Here is a 22,153-nt window from a genome sequence, read left to right as displayed (position 1 = left end):
TACCTTCAAGGAACTGAGTATGCAATTTGTTTAGCATTTTATAAGGGGCACAAGTATAAGAAATCCACTACATGCTTAATGAACATCAAGCAGCGGGAGGAAGAAAACTAAGATCCTACATAACCCGTTTTAACAAGGAGGCCTTCTCGATTAATGAGGTTGACAACAAGATACTAGTTGCTGCATTTACCAATGGGTTACAGAAGGGTAAGTTCTTGTTTTCATTAAACAAAAACAACCCAAAAATCACGTCAGATGTACTTTACAGGGCCACCAAGTACATGAACGCAAAAGACACATTGCTGGCCCCAGAAGTGAAGCCTAGGAAAAGGGAGAGACCAGAAGATGGTCAACAAGATAAGGGATGGAAGATGGCTAAGACCGGAGACCATCAAGAGGACAAGTGCTCCAAACCCCCCATTGGAAGGTTCACAAGTTTCACCCAGCTACTTGCCCCGATCAACCAAGTCCTAATGCAGATCAAGGACAAGGGGGCCTTGACATTCCCAAACAAGCTAAAGGGAGATCCTAGAAAGAGGTCTAGGGACAAGTACTGTCATTTCCACTGTGATCCCGGTCATGATACGTTCGACTTTTACGACCTAAAGCAGTAAATAGAAGCTCTCATTAGGCAAGGAAAGCTACAAAGGTTCATTAGCAAGGAGAGAATGGACCCACCACAGGAACAAGCTACTCGGAATGAAAACGAACGTCCTAGGCCCCCTTAGGAGACATAAGGATGATCGTAAAGAGAACCACGACTGCCAGTTCATCCAAGAAGGGGCGAAAAACCTACCTACGAATGGTGCAGAATATCCAGCTGAGGGGCTTCGTCCCAAAAATGCCACAAATCGACAATCCTGTAATTAGGTTCATAGAGGAAGATGCCCGGAGTCGCCACCACCTACATTACGATGCGCTCTTATTAGCATACGAGTAGGGGACTACAAAACTCACATGGGAGCTCTGCTAATATCCTCTACTATCCGGCATTCCAGCAAATAAGGATAGAAAGAGAACGATTAATTCCAACGAACGCACCGCTCGTCGAATTTGGAGGAACAAAAGTATACCTTTTCGGTTCAATCACCTTGCCCATGATGGTCGGTGATTACCCTCAACAAATTACCAAGGGTGTCACCTTCTTGGTTGTCGACTGCTCGTCCGCCTACAACGCTATCCTAGGTCGGCTTACCCTTAACTCATGGAAGGCATAACATTGACTTATCAATTGATGATCAAATTCCGCACCGAATATGGAGTGAGAGAGGTACAAGAAAATCAAGTAGCGGCACACGAGTGCTACATTGCCATATTAGAGATGGATGATCATTTACAAATAATGTGTATAGAGGAGCAGTGGACGGTGGCAGAACTGATGGAAGGACTAGAGGAGGTACTCTTTGATGACTCTAGGCCCAAGCGAATGACCAGGATTGGCACTTTTACCAGCCCACCAGTAAGATGTGCGCTCATGTCTTCACCTAGAGCCTTCGCAGGAGAAATTCCTTAATGAAGTATCCATACAAACGGATCGTCCACCAGACAAGTAAGCAGAGCAGGTGTGGTACTTCGAATCCTAGAAGGGGACAAGGTTGAATGCATGCTTCAACTCGATTTCCCTACGACAAATAACGAGGCAGAATATACAGCCTTAATAGCAAGGCTAGATCTAGCTAAGGCAGCAGGAGCCGCAGATGTGGTAGTGTATTGCGACTCTCAAATAGTCACCAGTCAAGTTAATGACAGCTATGTGTGCAAAGGCGAACGAATGAAGAAGTAACTTGAATAGGTGAAGAATCGAGTTAAGGAACTTCAAGAAAAGTTTGTTCAAATCCTAAAGGAGGAGAACGAGCATGCCGACCATCTTGCTAAGGCTACATCAGCAGAACATATGCTTATTTCTAACCAGGTATTATCCTTCGTTTAGCTATCACCATTAATAGATAGTGTCAATGTGCATAAAATAGGCTCCGAGAATGATTAGACAACACCAATTACCTCCTATCTGAAGGACCATGTACTACCTAACGACAAAGAGGCTGCAAGGAAACTAAAGGTTCAAGCAATACAGATCGTGCTAATTAAAGACTTACTATACAAAAGGGGCTTCTTCCGCCTGTACCTGAGGTGTTTTATCCCCAAAGAGACAAATTACGTCATGCGAGAGGTACATGAAGGAGTCTGTAGAAACCATTCTGGATCATGATCATTAGTGCACAAACTAATCCATGCAGGATACTATTAGCCTACCATGCAGAAAGATGTTATTGCATATGTCAAAACTTGCAACAAGTGTCAAAGGTTTGACAGCCTCATCCAGCAGCCAACAGAGGAACTCACTCCAATGACGACCCCATGGCCTTTTGCTTAGTGGGGATTGGATATCATGGGTCCTTTTCCAATAGCAATTTGACAGCTAAAATTCCTAGTGGTTGGTATAGATTACTTCACCAAGTGGGTAGAAGCCAAAACTTTAGCTACCATCATAGAGAAGAATGTGCGAAGTTTCGTACGGAGAAACATCATCTGCAAGTACAATATACCTAGAATACTGGTCTCAGACAACAGGAAGTAGTTTGATAACAACACGTTCAAAGACTTTTGTTCACAGCTAGGGATCAAGAATCAATACTCATCACTCGCCCACCCTTAGGCCAACGAACAAGTTAAGGTTACAAACCAACCCTTACTCAAAATCATCAAAACCTAGCTTGAAGGGGCAAAGGGTATATGGCTTGAAGAATTACCAAGCGTTTTATGGGCTTACTGGATGATGGCAAGGACGCCTCAGGAAAGACACCATTTCGTCTAGTGTATGGAAGCGAGGCAATCATCTCGGCCGAAGTAGGACTCATAAGCTACAAAATGGGAAACTATGACGAGAGTAGGAATGATGAAGCTATGCGCCTACAACTTGATTTGGTGGACGAGGTCAGAGCAACTGTTGAGCAAAGATTAGCATGGTACCAGAACCTCATGGCCAAGCACTACAACTCCAAAGCTAGACTCAGGGACTTCCAAGTTGGAAATCTTGTCTTAAGAAAGGTGGTGAGTGCCACAAAAGACACCTCCTAGGAAAAGCTAGGACCTAACTAGGAAAGACCATATAGAATTGCATCATGGCATAAAAAGTGAACCTACCACTTGGAGACATTGGACAGGCAGAAGTTTTATCACCCATCGAACACAGAGCACCTAAAGAAGTACTACCAGTAGACAGTGGCAAGGATGGCAATACTCCTCATTTCCAGTTTATTTCCTCATAGTTAATGTTTGCTATTTACAGTACTTTTAAGCCCGAATGGCAATTTTTATTTATTTATTTTATTTTAGAACAATATCCACGCATATTTATCACATAATAAGAGGAGTTTATTCAAAAATATCATAAGCATATGTGCATCTCTACAAAACCATGTCTACAACCAATTTCTTACGAGAACATGATGACTTGCAACTTGTTAAAGTCTCTAAGTGGACATGTTCACCAAGGGGTGAGCTGAAGATTATAAAGTCCATAAATGGACGGGTTCATCCTAAAGGGTGATCTAAAATTAGTAAGTCCATAAGTGGATGGGTTCATCTTAAGGGGTGATCTAAAATTATAAAGCTCATATGTGGACAGGTTCATCCCAAGAGATAAGTTCAAAATATAAAGTCCCTAAGTGGACAGGTTCATCCCAAGTAATGAGTTAAAAATTAAAAGTCCACACAAATGGACGGGTTCATCTAAAGGGATGGTTAAGATTATTAAGTCCATAAGAGGATGAGATCATCAAGAAGGATTGATCAAAAAAGTGTCAAACCCATAAGTGGACAGGCCCACCCTAGCGGGTAACATAAATATTGTGAAGTCCATAAGTAAATAGGTGGATGGGTATATTAAATTCTGGTATAAATAGTTCCTTAAATTGACGAGCAAGAACATGTCTCAGAATTTGGAAACAGAAAGCAACATATGAATGAACAAGCATAAGCGACGGATAAATAAAGATAATAAATAAAAACCCACAAAAAGGCAAATGTTTACATCTTGAGTCAACGGAAGAAAATGGATACATATCTCTCAAAAGATCAAAAGACTAGAAATTTACAAGTTAAAAAAAAAAAAAAAAAAAAAAAAAAAAAAAAAAACTACAGTTGAACGATAGGGGTATCTTCGGTCTTCTCTTCCACAGTCTAATCCCCTTTAAGGTGATGGGTAGCATCCTCGACAGATTTTTCTTGGTCAACCTAAACAGCATCCCCATCACCTTGAGGGTCGGGGTTGGTCTCATCGGTTCCTTCTAAATAGACAGGCTGGGCTAAAGTTTGAGCCTGGGCGTCGATGGAAATGTGAGAAAGATCCAGGTCAAGAAAGGAGGCTTTGACCTAACGAAAGCAGTCATCAAAATCATCAGCAAAGGAGCCACCAAGCTCCTTCAAGAGGGCATCGGAGTCATGATACTCTTACACTGCATCCTCTTTAGCCTGATGGAGGTAACGCTTTGCCACCGAGATCTCTACCTCCTTATCCTTATGAATCTTCTTCAACGCCTCGACTTGCACCTCCGACTCCTTCAAAATCTGCTTTGTCAAAACGAGCTTGTTGACCTAGATTTCCTTCTAGGCCATTAGCTCCCTTAGCTCTGAATCCCTCACCTCCACCTTCTCTATCAAATGGGTAATCACCGTCTCGTGGGATGTACATCGGTCCATAAGACCTTTCATCATGACGACCCCTTGCAAGAATCAGAAACAAATGTTAGAACGAGACAACAATAGCATGGAAAAAAGGAAAAAGGATGGATAGACATACCTGTACCAAACTGAATAGGCCTATCTCCCCCATGGCTTCAGTGGCATGATTGCCCAAGTTTTCGTAGTCGTCGTCCTTGATGGACTACAACTGCTTGAGAGCATACCCTGAGTCTTCACGGAGAAGGACGGGGTGTTTCTCCATGACGGGGTTAGCACCCTTCATTAGGCCTTTCCCTTTCCTTGGGCCAGGTTTAGGGGGCAACTTGCTAGTGGTAGACGTCTCACCAACAGTTGGCCCCGTCCTTCTTGGGTGGATGGTCCACCTTTTTGGATGGCTTCCTTTTTGTTGATAGGTTAACCTGACCCGTCACTTTAGGAGGTAAGCTCCCCTCCTGTTTTTTCTTAGCAGCAACTTGCTGCTTGATATAAGCTCTTCTCTTGCTTTCTTCCATTTCTACATAAAGATGGATGGATAAAACGAGTTAGATAACTTACTAAAAAGCAAAGAAAGAAGTCAAGGTATTGGGCAACGGACTTTTGTTTGCGCATTTGTTTGTTGTAGCGACAGGCAGCCTCAGTTGGTTCAGGACTATCACAATACCAATGGAGGATGTCCAAGGTAACCAGCTTAGTCCATGACCTTTCGGACAACTTAGTAGTTGTGAAAATATTCTCCAAGAAGCTCCACTCCTCAAGTGTGACTTCTGGACAGTCCCAAGCTACAATAAGAGATGGATAGAATATCAAACAAAGTAAACACCAGGAAGTAAAAGCCTAATACAAATGGATACAAACCGGACGAGGGCATAATGCCAAGGTTTTGTCCACAAGCATGTACTCTTGGTCACCAGGGTGACACATCCATTCGTCACCTTGGATAAAGAAATAGCGACTCTTCCAGTTCTTGTTAAAGTCAAGGGTGTCACACACTAGCCTAAGCAACGGGCTTCTTGGCACGAAACTGTACATACCCTTTGACTGAGTAATCTCGGATGGATGGTAGCAATGGAAGAACTTTTCCACCATCATCCTACATACCCCATCGGACATCACCCCATACAACACTTCCGCACCTAGGAAAACTCTCCAGGCATTCGGAGAGATTTGGGTGACGGCCAGTCCAAGATACTAGAGAAGATGACGGTGAAGAGCACTTAAAAGGAACCTAAGTCCCGCTTTTAGCATTTGCTCATACACTCCGACGTCTTTTACACCCTTGTAGTAACACTTTTCACATTTAAAAGGTAGACACATTGGAATGTTGATGGGAATTTGGTACTTCTCCCCAAGTGTGTTGAAGTATTGTTGTTTAATGAACAAGTTGAAATCATTTATCGTCCACAATGCCAATGGGAGTATAATGAACTCCCTAAATCCATCAAGGCCTATGACGAACTAGATAGGGGGTTCATCATTGCCTATGTCTTCATTTAAATCACTTTCTGATCCATCCACGTCCAAATCATCATTGTCCTTCGTGGAAGGTGAGTTGGTGGATGGGACCCTTTCATCAAAAGAGGTGTCGAGGTTGTCCTGACCTAGTAGATACACTTCATCATAGCCCGCTCCCTCGTAAACACACGATTGTTCACTCGACGTACTAGACATCTGTCACCTACACATGACAAATAAACTCTAAGACTCTGATGGTCTACATAGATGACATGTGGGAAAAATTTAAATAAATGACAAAGGAAATTCGACATAAGGTGAAGGATACTTACTGATTAAGCAAAGCAGAAAAGGCAACAAAGAAGGTGTGGCTAATGGTAACACCAAGTAGATGGTATGCCGGTTTGATAAAGAGGACGGTAGCGCTCTGGTTGTAAATTTGTTGCAGAAAGTGAAAATGAAAGGTAAAGGAGCACGTATATATAGAGGGAACGGCATAGAAGGCGAAAGGACGCTTCGGTCCGAGTGATTGATCATTAAAAGTGTGCCACGTGTTCCTATGACATTTATGGCCCTAGGCTAGCCTATTAATCAAAGCACGTTTCTCAGGGGTTAAGTTAGACCATCACTTCATGGGTCTGTCCGTGAAAGAAGGTGACGGACCCATGAAGCGAAAGGGCAATTGAAGAGGGTAAAAATTAAGGTTGACGGATCCATTCAAATAAACCTGACGATACAAAATCAATTGGTTATAAAAAAATAAAAAGACGAATTGAGGTACTGGATAGATAGATCACGTGACAAATGGTCCCCCTATACAGACGAATTCTAGGTATATGGGCCTGAGGCCAACGAATACCAAGGCCATATGGCACCCACATAGCTTAAGTAAAGTTCAAGGAATCCTAAATGGAAATATGTTACGCCCTACGATAGCCTCTGGTCAATGGAGACCCTATATAGAAAGAATCCCACAAAATACATACATTTATTAGAATCTTTTCTATAAGGAAAGATCTTTTTGCCCAAGAAATAGGAGTCAATTCTACACTACTATAAAAACCACCAAGCCCTCATAAACAAGGTATGCATAATTTACCCTAACTCTAGTACTCTAGAGTTGTGAAAAAGTTCTCTAACTTAACCTTTAGAGGGTATTTGGCCGGTACCACATCGGTACTCTCTGTAAGGTCTTCTTCTATTTCTGTGTTGTATAGGTTTTTTCTAGAGCACATGAGGACTGTGCCGCTTATTGAAAATTTTTGGCATCATCAACTAATAAGTTTTCAAAGTTGAGTTGAATTGTTAAATAAAAAAATTGAAAAGAGTAAAGATACAAACTAGTGGATAATAAACTAAAGTACTCTAAGTAACAATAATTAAAGTTTACTTAACAAAAATAATTAATAACTTTATTATAGTACTTTATAGGCGAAAACATCATTTTGGTCCTTACATTTTAGGGTCACAGTCAATTTGGTCCCTACATTTTAAGAGCAGTCAATTTGATCCATGTTATTTTCAAGTCACAACCAATTTAGTCCCTACTATTAGATGACTAACCGTAGCATCCCATGTTTTTCTTTAATTATATGTGTGTATTTTTTTTAGTGAGAGAATTTTTGTAAAATTAGCCAACAAGATATTTGTTGTGTCCATAAGTTCCCCATCTATCAACACACGTGAACCCCCCATCTTCATTCTCACGGTCCCTCTCTCCCTCCTTTCTCTTATTCCCTCTTCTTCTCCCTCCCTCAACACCGAATCCTCGAGCCTCGTGTCTCCCTCATTATTTTTCCTTTCTCAAATCAAGACCTCTAAGAAATTAACGAGTTCTCTCCATTAATCATCCTAGTAACCAAACTCCATGAGATTTTGAAGTGGATCAAACCCAAGGTAAAAATATGAATCTTCTCTCTATTTCTTCCATGAAATACTTTGGGTTTTGTTATTTTATGATGTTTATGGTATACACTTAATGGGTTTGGTAAGTACTAGAAGATTAAAGAGTTATGAGGATTTGGGCAACAAGAGTTTTATTAAATCCAAAAATTTCAAACTATTTGGGGCTGTTTGCTTTGAGGGGGTGTTTTGGTTGTCTATTTTACTAATGGATATTTGAGGTTTGGTTTCCTAGAGCAGCTATGTGGGCATGTGCTTGTTGCATGCCAAGTGTTTGGTAAATTGCCTATATAAGTTAGAAGATCGAATTTATTGACTTGTGTTGTGATGACTGTTATATGAGGTTATGGGTTGTATTCATAGTTGTTATTATGTGCTAAAACATGTAACTTTAAGGTTAATCAAGTCTGAAAGTTTTTGACATAGTATTAAGATTATAGTAATTTTATTTTGGGATTGTAAATTTGTCCCTGACAGATTTGAGTAAGCTGCATTACATAATTTTTACTAAATTATAGAAAAATCATTTTGATTCTAATTTTTGGTGGTACATACTAGACATATAAAGGCTTCTCCCTATTTCATTTCAAGTTTTTTGGATAACATTAAGTGGACCAAACGAATTTTATAAAAAGGGCTGACCTATTGCAAGTTATTTGAAAGTGTGATTAGGATGTTAAGACTTTAAGGGATTTACTTCAAGCTTTTGTTGTGTGCTTTACATTATAAGTTCATATGTGCTTTCTTTGACAAGTGTTTTACTTTGGCAAATTTTATCATGGTTTGGTAGCGACAAACTTTGTATCAAGTTGGTAAATGCACATTGTTTGCAGTAGGGAAATTAAAGGCTTTGGTTGTGTTATAGTCCTATGAGTTTCTTGTATGCTTGTCTGGTTCCCTTTTGGGAAGGGATACTTGTCTCAAGATGGTCAAGCTAGGTTTTAGGGCCATAGGTTTGATTTTTAAGGGAATCATTTCCAATTTATGGAGACAAATTCGATAGGGTAATTTGTAGTAGGCCTTGTTATAAATAGGCTTGATACTTGTGTTTCTAGGTTCCAAGGCACTTGGTAATGGAACTAGTAACTTGATTGGTTCCAAGGATTGATTGTTAAATTCTTGATAATAGATTTTATGTAATTATTGTATTATTTGAAAGATTTAAAGATGCTATATCTTGACTTATGATATTTGCGAAAATTGATACAAAATCTTCTTGACAAGGAATGCGTTTGAAGGCTTTGAGAACCTGGAAAATATATTGGGTGTTTCAAAGGTTTTTGGTGAAACTACTTGAAATTGAACTGTGTTTTGATTTCATGTAAACTGTGAACTTATCATGTTTTTACCCTTCGGCTATGACATGTGATTATTCAGTGATTATCTAGCTAGATACTATAGTTTGTGTGACATTGGTATCTTAGCACCCGTCTTTGTGATGGCTATGAGTTCCAGTTTTGGCTGTGTTTGGTTGCCGTAAAACGTTTTCCGGAAAATACATATTTTCCGGAAATGCTAATTTCTGGAAAAGGAAAATATTTCTGTGTGTTTGGTTGCATTTCAAAAAATTTTCCGGAAAATATTTTCTAGTGTTTGGAAAAGAAGAAAGGAAAACACAAATCCAGACACAAGCCACAACCCAGAAAACACAAATCCAGAAAACCCGATCGCGTTCGTGACATCGCGCCGGCGATCTCGCGATCAACGTCGCGATCTCGCGACGGCGCAATCTCGCGTTCGCGAGATCGCGGTCAACGCTTCGCGAGATCGCACCGTCGATCGCGATCTCGATCCGACGCGATCTCGCGAAGGCGAGATCGCGATCGACGGCGCGATCTCGTGAACGACGCTTCACGAGATCGCGCCGTCGATCGCGATCTCGATCCGACGCGATCTCGCAAAGGCGAGATTGCGATCGACGGCGCGATCTCGCGAAGCGTCGATCGCCGTCGAAGGACTGGTCTTATCCTCTCGCGCGCGTGGACTGGAGCTCGGACTGGTCTTCTCCTCTCGCGCGCGCGCGCTCTCTCTCTCTCTCTCTCTCTTTTTCCGGAAATCCTTTGAAGTGAAAGTGAAGGCAAAAATTCATTTCCGTGGTCAAATTGAAAATTTCGGTCAACAGGAAATCATTTTCCGGAAAATAATGTTTTCCGTGACAGCCAAACGCATGCATTTTCCGAAAATTGATTTCTGAAATTGGTTTGAAGCCGATTCAAACGCAGCCTTTGTGTCAGTGATGAGTTCCGGTTTTGTGTCGGCAGATTAGTTCTAGCTTTGTGTCGGAAATGAGTTCTAGCTTTGTGTCGACAATTGTCACGTGGCCCTAGGTTGGATTTTCTGGTTTGGAACAGTGTTGTTATTGCTCATAGTGTATAGTATGTAGTTTTATGTTGAGATATTTTGAGAAATATATACTTATGTAGTTTCACGTTGAGATATTTCAAAGAAGGTTTGTGCTATGTTGTTTCAAGCATTCTTGTCATGTCATTACTGGTATCGAATTTTCATAAATCAAATGAAAATTCCCAAAGCATAACATGTTTCGTAAAATGCTCGTTATCATGAATTGCATTTCCCCCACTCCCATTAATTATGCTACTTATTGGGCTTTAACTCATCCCACTTTCCAACAGTTTTTCAGATAAATTTGCTATACCTCAGCCATAGAGCTTGTTTTATTGGTGGTGATTCGAGTATTATGCTAATTGAGATATTTATGCTATGATTGGTTGGTGACTCAACTTACTAAATTTATCGTGGTCATACCTAATTTTATCGGAGGTTGGGCTCTTGAGGTTTGTTAGCCTTGGGCATGGTAGGCCTAGATTCTGTCGTTAAGGTTGCCTATCCTAGGAAGAATTGTATTCTATGTTGATCCATTTGGAGTTTAGGAATTTCATGTATATTTGGAGACATGATTTATAATCTATATTGTTTGTAAATGTCTCATAGAGCTTTGACTTGTATTGTGGAGAGTTCACAATGTTAATTTATCCTTATCAAAAAAAAAAAAAAAAAACTCCTACATTTTATTTTAATGGTTCTTTTCTCATGCTTTGGACCCAATTGGGTTTGGGGCGTGACACTAATAGAACCTACTTACATCGCAGATGGAATGTACACGTGGCACAAATTTAATTAAAATATAAATAGTCATTGTATGTGTCTTAATTTAAATCCCCAAATTGAAATTCCAAACCCCAACCCACGTTGAGATCCCTATTCAGAGGTCACAACCACATCTTCTCTCACCTATTTCTCACGAACAATCAAAGCTCCTCTCATCTTGCCCGACTCCATTCTGAAACCATTGATGAATAGTTCTATAACTCATTCCATACTATACTGCTACTGCCTACTACTACTACTACTTCATTATTATGATGATGTCTATAAAAGTTTCAAATTCAATACAACGCTGCATAGTCACAGACTTCCTTTCGTACTAAGAATGAGTAAGCAATAACAGTGAAGCAACTCACTAGTACTATAACAATCCAAAACAAAAAGAACACAAAATCAAAAATCCAAAATCAAATCCAAACCACGCCACCCATTTTAAACTCTCTCTCATAAATCAAACAATACCCTGTAAGCTAAAAACTGAATAAGATAGAGTAGCCAGTTTTAGCAATCGAGGACCCTTCGCAGATCACATGCTAATTAAATTAGCTTTGGTTGCAGCGCCCACATTATTCTAATTCACTTTCTTTCTTTCAATGTAATTAATTTTTTTTTTTTTTTGTTCTTTAGATTTGCTCTTCCTCTTTGCTTAAGTTCATTCTATCTCTACCTTTGATTCGTGGTTGGTTGGGTTAGTTTCAGAGCTATTCAAAATGGTTTCGGAATGGAGTCAGTGAGATGATAGGAGCTTTAATCGTTCGTGAGGAATAGGTGAGAGAAGAGATGCGGTTGTGACCTGTGAAGAGGGATTTTCAACGTGGGTTGGGGTTTGGAATTTCAATTTGGGGATTTAGAATTCAATCGGGTCTAACTAGCAATGAGGGTGTTGATAGACTAATAGTTGTGGAAGCTGATATAGAAGGGCCACTTAAGACATATAGGATGACTGTTTATATTTTAATTAAATTCATGCCACAAGTACATTTCGTCTGTCACATAAATAGATTTCGTTAGTCATCTAACAGTAGGGACTAAATTGGCTAACCTGAAAATAGAAGAGACCAAATTGACTGCTCTCAAAATATAAGGACTAAATTGTCTGACTCCAAAATGTAAGAACCAAAATGGTGTTTTTACCTACTTTATAATAAGGATTTCCAAGATTTAGAGCCTGTTTGGTTGGGCAGTTTGGCTAGGTAAACACGCATTTTTTAATGAAAACATTAATTATAAGTTGTTTGGCTAGGCAATTTATAAGGAAATGCATTTTTACAAAACGTCAAAAAAGTGCGTTATCAATTCACAATATCGGTCAACTTTTTTCAAAACGCAAATTTAATCTGACATCACGTTCAACCTATTTCACTTGTTTTTGGTTCAAAATACCAAATATGCCCTCAAATACATACCCTCCCTTCTTATGAATCTCCTCTATTCTCTATCACCTTTGCCTCTGCTATTGTGTCACTCCCTTGTTTAGTCGTGCACCTATATAAATGATTCAAGTCACGCATCTATCCCACTTTTTATGGGGCAGGGTTCATATTTTTAGTTTTTCTTTTCTATTATTTTCGTTTTGGTTTTGGTTCAATGAGGTGGCACTCTAATTTAACGCTAGGTAAACAAATCCATGTTATGCTGGAATTGGAGTTGGCATATGGATAACATGCAAGAATAGTGGTAAATGTTAAGGGCTCTTTTTTATTATTTTATGAATAGTTTGCCAAACTTTCAATAAAAGATCAACAACCATTACATTGAAATGGTGAGACTTATGCTATAGCGATAGAAAGGCTAATAGGCTGCAATTTACGATAAGCCCATTGTAGTAATTGCACCTATTATCTAAATGTTCAATGAATAGAAACAACACTTTTCTACATATTTTACCAAACACTTAATTGGGATTTTAAAAACTGTGTTTTAAAAACACACTTTTTGAAACCACTATTATTTAAAAACGCTTTTTTTTCAAATAGCTTATCCAAACAGGCCCTTAATCTTAATTAGCAATATGAATTAATATTTTAATTATACTAAGAAACAATATGTTCAATGAACTTATAGTTTATCTTTTATTCTGTTACTAGTAAATATGGATAAATTTTTAATAAGGAAATCACATGTTTTCACAATATTCATCTCTTACTTAAGATTTATCTTTTAAGTGTGCATTTGGGTTAGAATGAAAAATGAAAATTACTTCACTATTCAGCTTATTTTTGCTATTATTCATGAGTCTCACTGCACTTTTTGGCACTATTCATGGGCCCCACTGTAGTATTTCAACTAACTTTTACCTTTATTTACAGTACTTTCAGCAATAATTTTTCAATTTCAGTAAAATAAACGGTATCCAAACACACACTAAGAGAACTTAGTGTTGACTTGAAAAATCTTCCTTGGGATAATGTTTTATGACTTATGAGAAAAAAATGGTCTAGTTAATGTGTGCTCTAAGGGCACACATTAACCATTCATTTTGGGAAAGTTTTTATAGAAATCATATCTTTTATTCTGTTACTAGTAAATATGGATAAATTTTTAATAAGGAAATCACATGTTTTCACAATATTCATCTCTTACTTAAGATTTATCTTCTAAGTGTGCGTTTGGGTTAGAATGAAAAATGAAAATTATTTCACAATTCAACTTATTTTTCCTATTATTCATGAGTCTTACTGTAATTTTTGGCACTATTCATGGGCTCTACTGTATTATTTCAACTAACTTTTACCTTTATTTATAATACTTTCAGCAATAATTTTTCAGTTTCTATAAATTAAACGGTATCCAAACACACGCTAAGAGAACTTAGTGTTAACTTGAAAAATCTTCATTGGTATCATGTTTTATGACTAATGAGAAAAAATGGTCTAGTTAATGGGTGCCCTAAGGGCACACATTAACCATCTATTTTAGGAAAGTTTTTGTAGAAAATTGAAAAAACTATTAAACAGTGAATTACTTTTCGTTTTCCTATAAAAAATTTCCTAAAATTGATTACTAATATATACCCAAAGGGCACATGTTAGTAAATCCTCAAGAAAAATATATCTTATTATCCTAATGATCAAAATAAAATAATAAAATATTATTTACAAAGAAGTTATCGTCAACCTCTTCAACATAAATTTGAATGGCCGCCACTATTTTCACCAGTGGAAAGCTTGGAAAATGGCCCCGCAGTCAGCCACAAGAGACTGGGTTAGTCTATTAGTGTCTGTAATTGTTTAGAGTTTTGGATCTATGATCTGTAAGAACATCACATGCAGCTCCACATGCAAGTAGAAGTTTAGAACGTGATAAAAGAAAACATAAAGAATACTTGTATATAACAAGAAATATGTCAGTCCACTGTCTACCACATTTTTTGATACTTTATCTAGAAGAAGAGTTTTGAAAATCTCAGCTTTAATTTTTAGTCAACTTGGCCCTGGCCTGTGAGGCTGTGCCGCTTGAACATGAAATTGATTGGCTATAGCCTATAAAAATGTCCTTGCAAGTTGACTAACATTTTTTTTCAATCAAAATTAGTCACATTTTTCAAAAGTCAATCTTAAGCAATTACTCGTTTGTTTTTGGAATCTGATTAGTGTTGCAAAGATAAAGTGAGGAATTAGTTCTTGCCTTAGATCTAAAAGTTGGAGCTCTCATGTTTCATGACCATTAATTAAGAACATTGTTGGTCAATAGTGAAATGCGATTTTCGATAATAAGTTTTTTTTTTTTTTTTTTTTTTTTTATAGGAAGATTTTCGATAATAAGTTGATAACACTAAATTTTGAGTGTGACTACTTTTTCTTTTTTGCTAGAAGTGTGAACACTTTTGGTCATAGATCGATGAAATTTTCTCTTTTTGGCTAAATAGATAAAATCTTCCATGTAAAATTCAAATTTCTTTTTCTTGGTTAGGCGAGTTTCAGATTTAACCAGTTATGATTCTTCTTTCTTTCTTTCTTTCTTTTTTTTATTTTTATTTTTATTTTATTTTATATACGTTTTTATATTGGTGCATGCCATCAAAACTTTTGGTCCTTTTTTTTTCTTCTGAATGGATGAATATATTGACCACAAAAGGATTAGAGCAAGCCAAAACCATCTCAATCTTGAGTCTTGACTAACAAAAAAAAAAAAAAACCAATCGAGAAGACTAGCTAGAGATGGGGATTGCCCAAAGCTATTACAAACACAGGCCCAAGGGCAGCATTATGTGCACAAAAATCATTAGATCTAAAACAGTGAGAAAATCCCATGCAACAAAATGAGGGAGATAGCTAGAATCATCTATCTATCGCAGCTAGAAGAGTCCCTCTAAAATAATAAAATGTGTTTTTCTTTTTGCTTTCTACTTTATATCTTTTTTTTTTTTGAGAAAAAGGTAAGCGAAAATCTTCCTATAATCATAACTCATCATGTATTCTTTTTATTTTCCTTATATAAAATATCCAAAGTTTAAAATAGAACTAAAATCCAAAACCTACCATTGAATGAAATAATTAAGGTTCAAACCATGGATTAAAAGAAGGCTGGTGATAGTAACTATAGCAAAAAAATAATTAAGCCAATTACAATATGTCATTTTAAAAGTTAGGGACAAATTCCAAATTTATGTGTCATTAAATAATTAAATCAACTGATACCATGTGTCACTTAAATTGACATAACATTAGTGTTCCTACCACATGTCATCATTTGGAACACCAAATAAAGATAAATTTTCTATTCATAATTAATGGATAATAATCTTTATTAAAATAATAAAAGTAAAGATAAATTACCTACAAGTAACAAATCTTTGTGAGATTCTTTATTGATAATTATCTTTTAAAATAATAAAAATAGATATAGTTATCTACATGTAACAAATCCTAGTAGGACTCTTTGTATATAATTATATTTATTAAAATAAATAAAAATAGAAATAATTATTTATAAGCGAATTCTTAGTGAGATTCTTTGTTTATGAGCCAATTAGAATCCACTAGTTATCTTCCAAGAGATCAATTTGAAGTTGGACTTATCAGTTGAAACCACTATAAATAGAGGAGCCGTCAAATCTCTAAAGAAATTTTGCCTAAAAAATCAAGCCCTAAACACGTGAAGAAGATTCTGTGTTAAAGTTAAAATTATGAGAAGATAGAATCAAAGAATCTTTCTTTTTAAAAAGAATCAAAATACCACCACGCACCCTTGGTGCGCCGGTCACTCCACAAGTATAAGTGCTTGTGGGGTTTTAGAGGCAAAACCGAGATTCAAGTTTTCAGGAGAGAACTTCACACACATATATATTTAGATTAGGCTAGAGTAGAATTTCTATAAATAAAAAAAAAAAAAAAATCAAAATAGAGAATTGCACTCACTCATTTTATAAATACAAATATAAATACAAATTTATATTAATAGAGAATTGTGCTCACTCATTTTATAAATACAAATTTACAAGCACAGTGAAAATTTTCAAATTTTGTGTTTCCAGTGACATCTTGGTATCTATTTAAAAGCTATAATTAATAACAATATCTTAAAATGTCATTTAGAAATATATTGGTCAATATATTGTATTTATTATTATTTTTAAAAATAATATATATATATATATATCTCTACAAAAAATTAGAAATATTGAAAATGTTGGAAAAATCATAAGAAAAAGAAAACTAAAAAGTGAAAAATGATATGACTTAGATATATTTGATTATAGGTCGATATCTTGGAAACTATAAAACATTAATTAGAAATATCATAATCTATATATATATATATATATATATAACCGAATCTTTTGACTTTTGGTTGACTTCTCCACAATTTTTCACATCAGTATTTTTTATTTATATTTTTCAATTTGATTTAATTCCATTTAATTCTTTCGATTTTAGTTAAGTCCTTTTTTTTTTTTTTTTTTAAGTAGAAAGAGTGTAGTAAGTTAATTTCCCACATCATCTATAACTTTTTTGTTTTAAGAAATCTCACTCCACGGAGATGAGGAGAAATAATCTATGATGGTGGAAGAGTGGTAATTATCAACTTTTACTCTACTGTTTGTTAATTTTTAGGATATAATATATACAAAGAGTTTTTTTTTTTTTTAATCAACTTTATTAAATAAAAGAGGAAGATAAATATTGGAGTTAGTGGCAAAAGAAAGAAACATAGAAGTATAATTAATCCAAAATAATAATAAAAAATTTAAAAACAATCACGTAATTAAGCAAGGGCAACTTTGCCGTGTTCTTAAGGCTTCGCTTGGGGGTTCATAAGGGAAGGAAAGGGAAGGGAATGGAATGAAATAATAATAAGGGAATGGAAAGGAATGGAATGGAATGGAATGGAATGAAATGTATTTAAGTAAGGGAAAGGAATGGAAAAGAATAGAATGAAATGGAATTAAGTAACTTTGATTGGATGTTTTAAAATAAAGGAATGACAATAAATGGAATGTAAATAATCTTGTTTGGGAGCAACATGGAGAGAATGGAACAGATTCACTTTATGACAATATTACTATAGGGTCATGTTTTTTCAGGCCAAGTCCAAGATGCATGGAACCTTAAACCAGTGAGCCCAATACAATGAATTTGTAAAGAGTGGATCAAAGAGCTGGGTTTTGGTGTGTGAATAACGACCATCAAGATATTCCCCATGGACCGAGTTTAACAGAGAGAATTGGTCCTCGGCAAGATCCGAGAAGCTTTTTCTGGTGCTTATGGTGTGCTGGGGGTTCCTCCCCTTCTTGTTTCTCTTTACTCCCCTTTTTATAGTCGTTTTTCTCCTCCTGAATGGGGCCCCCTAGGGTAGGTATTTGTCCCATCAGCCCCTACCTCCAGTTGTTGGGAGTGGTTGTAAGGACAGAGAAGTATGGCTGTGTCAGACACAAGGCACTGAATGCAATAAAGGCAGCCTTCCCTTAGATGCTTCCGTTCTATCCGTTTTCTTTCTCTACTTTCGTGCTTTCCCTGCCCTGTGGAACAATCTGGAGTCTCGCTACCGGTGGTCTGTTACCTCTTTTACCCTCAGCTATATCCATCCGAGGAGGATTCTCTCATGGCCGAGGTGGGGTTTTTCCATGGGCTGGGCCCATGGCCCAGTATAGATATTGAAATGGGCCTATTAGCCATTTACCTCCCACAATTATTATTAGACCCCTATTTTAAAATAAAGAGCTGAATATACAGGGATATTTTGAGAGTTTTAGTAAAAAAATTATTAAATTTAATTCCATTCCCTCCAATTCCTCCCAATTTCGGAGGGAATGAAAATTTGATGTTTTAAGGGAATAGAGAGAAATGAGTGTTCCCTCCTACCCATTCCATTCCCTCCTACTTAAACTCCCAAATAAGGGAATGGACTTTCCATTCCTTCCATTAAAACTCCTAAACAAGAGAATGGAATAATATTCTAAAATGATTATTTTCATTCCTTTCCATTCCATTCTATTTCCTCCTCCCAAGCGAAGGCTAAGAGTCTTATACTCTTATTATCAAAATTTTATTATTATTATTATATATAAAAACCAAAGTTTTTGAATTTTTATTGATCTCTTCAGAACTTGCCACATCATTATCATTTTTTTAAAATAAAATTATTTTTTTTAGTATAAACTCCAAATTTAATAAAGCGTGAAATTCTATCTCTTTAACAAGTCCAACTTAAACTCAAACTCATCATTAATTATCATTTTTTTTAAAAACAAAATTATTTTTGTTTAGTCTAAACTTAACAATAAGTGAAACTCTATCTCTCTAACAAGTCTAACTTAAACTTAAACTCAAATGTTGATAATTTATCTTCAAATTTGCGAGGTTAATCATAAACACAATAAAAGTAGTGCAAATCTCTTTTTTTTTTTTAAAAAAAAAAGGGATAATTACACATAACCCACCTGTGGTTTGGGCGAAAATCACTTTGCCTACCCGTGGTTTGAAAAGTATCACTTAACCCACCTGAGGTGTGTTTCCGTCACTCTCCATAACCCACCTCGGTCTCTGCCGTTACAAAAACACCTTTTAACCCCAAAACATAACATAACGCGAATCAAAATCCCCAAAACTCAAACACTTTTCGAGAGAGACACCCAAGGTGCAATCAGGCTTGTTCTTCGTGGTTTGGAGCGTGTAGAGAGGGAGAAAACACTTGTTTTGCATCATCGAACCTGGGCAAGGTATGTGTGATGTTTTTTCATCTGCATTTGGGTTCTTGATGTCATTTTTTTATGGTGACCCACCCACGTAGTTAGGTTTTGCTGTTCATCTGCAAAGTAAAATTTTTTTTGTATGTTAAATTAGCATTTTGCTATTTATGTGTAGAATCGCTTAGGATATGCATTTTGCTATTGTTGTTTCTATAATGCATATACCTGAAGGAATCAAGTTTATTTGTCAATGATTGCACTTGTTTGTGAAGTGTGGGTAGTGTGGTCCCTATGAATTTGTTGGGAATCTGGTTTTGCATGTGCTTTATGTGGTCCTTTGTCCGTGTGTTGTTGTCAATTTGTTGGCTTGTTGTCTCTTTTGGCTTCTTGTCACTTTCTGCATGTCAGTGTGTGTAAGCAAAATACTTATTTTAATTGCAGATGGATGATGTCACATTTGACCTTGAAATTCATGTTGGGGGATGTTTTGTGGAGGAGCCAACCATACAATATGTGGGTGGGTCTGTACGTTTACTGACAGAGATTGACCCTGACAAGTTGAGTTACTTTGAAATTCGAGATTTATGCCATCTAGTTGGTGCTCCTAAGGAACACAGTAGATATAAGTATTTAATTCCTGATGGTGATCTACAGCATGATTTAAGAGACATAGAAACAGATACAGATGTCGTAAACATAACCAACCTTCATAAGGCATGGTATGCTGAAAAAATCATAATCTATACTGACATAGATGTGGAGCCATTGGCAGTTGAGTATCCTGATACAGGGGGAGTGGCAGGGGGAGTAGGTGGTGATGCAGGGGGAGTGGCAGGTGGTGATGCAGGGGGAGTGGCAGATGGTGTAGGTAGTCATGCAGGTGGTGATGTAAGTGGTGATGCAGCAAGGGTTGAAATAGAATTGGATAGTGATGATGATGAAGATGATGAGAATGATATGAGAATAATGATGAGAGTGATGATGAAGAAGATGTTGAGGATGTTGACATTGATGCAAGAGATGAAGAACAGAATGTTGAAGGAGATGATGATGATGATGATGATGATGATTGGCTAAATGAAGGCCTAGAGGGGGATGGCTTTGGTGATGATGTATTTGCTGCTCAAAACTCAGCTCCACAAGGTTCTGCTCCCAATACAAACCCAGAATCAAGCAATGCACCCCACACAGCCCCAGAATCAAGCAATGCACCCCACACAGACCCTGAGTGGGCTGAGCCAGCCCTTGAGGATGACCTGGTAAGTATGGATGGGTCTGATGATGAGCAAGTACCTGAGCAAGTAGAGTTTAATGCTAAGAGTGACATGAGAAATGTTGTACTGAAGTAGGAGATGAAGTTCCCTAATGCAAAGGTGTTCAGAGCTGCTTTGAGGGAGTATGCAATCAAAAAACCTATTGACATCAAATTCAAACTTAATGAGAAGACCAAGATATCAGTTCACTGCAAGAATGGGTGTGGGTGGAGATGTTATGCATCTCAAATAAGTGAAGAGCTAACATTTCAAATTAAGACCTTGACTGATGACTGTACTTGTCCCAAGTCTTTCAAAAACAGCCAAGCAACATCAGCTTATGTTGCTAAGAGGTTCATTGAGGATTTTAGTAAAAATCCAAATTGGGAGGTGAGTGGTGTACACAACCATGTGATGCAAAATTTATCTGTTGACCTAAGTGTAAACCAAGTGTATAGGTCAAAGAGAAAGGCAAAGGATTTGATAAATGGAGATGAGCAACTGCAATATGGTCTCCTTAGGGACTATGCACAAATGATAACCACTGTAGACAAGGGGAGTAGGGTTATACTGCAGACAGAAATGGCTGAGGAGACTTCCCAGCCAAAATTTAAGAGGATGTATGTTAGGTTCAATGCTCAGAAGGTAGGATTTTTAGGTGGATGCAGGTCATTTATAGGTTTAGATGGTTGTCACATAAAGCACAGATTTGGTGGGCAAATCTTATCTGCCACTTCCAAGAATGCAAATGACAACATTTTTCCAGTAGCCATGGCTGTTGTGGAACAAGAAACCAGGGAGTCTTGGATATGGTTTTTGGAAATTTTTGCTGATGATATAGGGAGGCCAGAGGAGTTTCAGTTGGTCTTCATTTCTGATAGGCAAAAGGTATGCAAGTTTTGTTTTGTTCAGTTACACTTGAATAGTTGACTTTGTTTGCTGAACTAACTTGATTTGTTTGTTTGTTTGCTTATTTACAGGGGCTTATACCTACAATAAAGACACTATTCCCTACCGTGGAGCATAGATACTGTGTGAAACACATCTACAACAATTTCAAAGTTGATCACAAGGGATTGGAGCTGAAGGATGCATTGTGGAGGTGTGCTGCTGCCACAACAGTAAGGGAGTTTTGAGAGATACATGCAGTACATAAGGGATTTGGATGAAAAGGCATATGAGTATCTTGCAAACATTGCACCTGCACAGTGGACAAGGTCACACTTCACTCCTAGGGCCTTAACAGATTGTTTGGTAAATAATTTGAGTGAGTCTTTTAATGCAATGATATTGAAGTCTAGGGACAAGCCTATCTTGGCAATGTTAGAGTGGATTAGGGTTAGACTTATGACTAGGCTTTACACAAAAAGGGAAGGGATACAGAAGTATGCTGGAAAGTTGTGTCCAAGCATACAAGATAGGTTGGACAAAATTGAAGGTTGAAAGTAAGGCATTTAGTGCTACCCTAGCTGGTAGTTTCCTTTATGAGGTAGGCAGTCAGTATGAGAGGCATGTAGTTGATTTGGTGAAGAAGACATGTAGCTGTAGGTCTTGGGATTTAAATGGCATTCCCTGCAAACATGCCATAACAGCCATTTATACAAAC

The 22,153-nt window shown here is 37.2% G+C and overlaps 1 protein-coding gene across 1 annotated transcript; it reads left to right on the top strand.

Moving 5' to 3' along the window:
* Nucleotides 1–20,646: 20,646 nt before the first annotated feature.
* Nucleotides 20,647–21,683, top strand: LOC126696322 (uncharacterized). Its single transcript, XM_050393084.1, has 2 exons — nucleotides 20,647–21,435; nucleotides 21,528–21,683. The coding sequence occupies exons 1-2, from the start codon at nucleotides 20,647–20,649 to the stop codon at nucleotides 21,681–21,683; spliced, it is 945 nt and encodes a 314-aa protein (XP_050249041.1).
* The last annotated feature ends 470 nt before the right edge of the window (nucleotides 21,684–22,153 follow it).

Source organism: Quercus robur, chromosome 8 (genome assembly GCF_932294415.1).
Source record: "Quercus robur chromosome 8, dhQueRobu3.1, whole genome shotgun sequence".
In the NCBI taxonomy this organism is placed as follows: Eukaryota; Viridiplantae; Streptophyta; class Magnoliopsida; order Fagales; family Fagaceae; genus Quercus; species Quercus robur.
The sequence above is the reverse complement of the archived record's forward strand: the minus strand, read 5'-3'. Positions and strand labels throughout refer to the sequence as shown.

What these genes read in the sequence shown, in the direction of transcription:
- LOC126696322 (XM_050393084.1), top strand. Translation starts at nt 20,647, where the DNA reads ATGAAGTTCCCTAATGCAAAGGTGTTCAGAGCTGCTTTGAGGGAGTAT. An exon ending in TCATTTCTGATAGGCAAAAG is followed by an intron (nt 21,436 to 21,527) that starts GTATGCAAGTTT and finishes GCTTATTTACAG; the next exon opens with GGGCTTATACCTACAATAAA.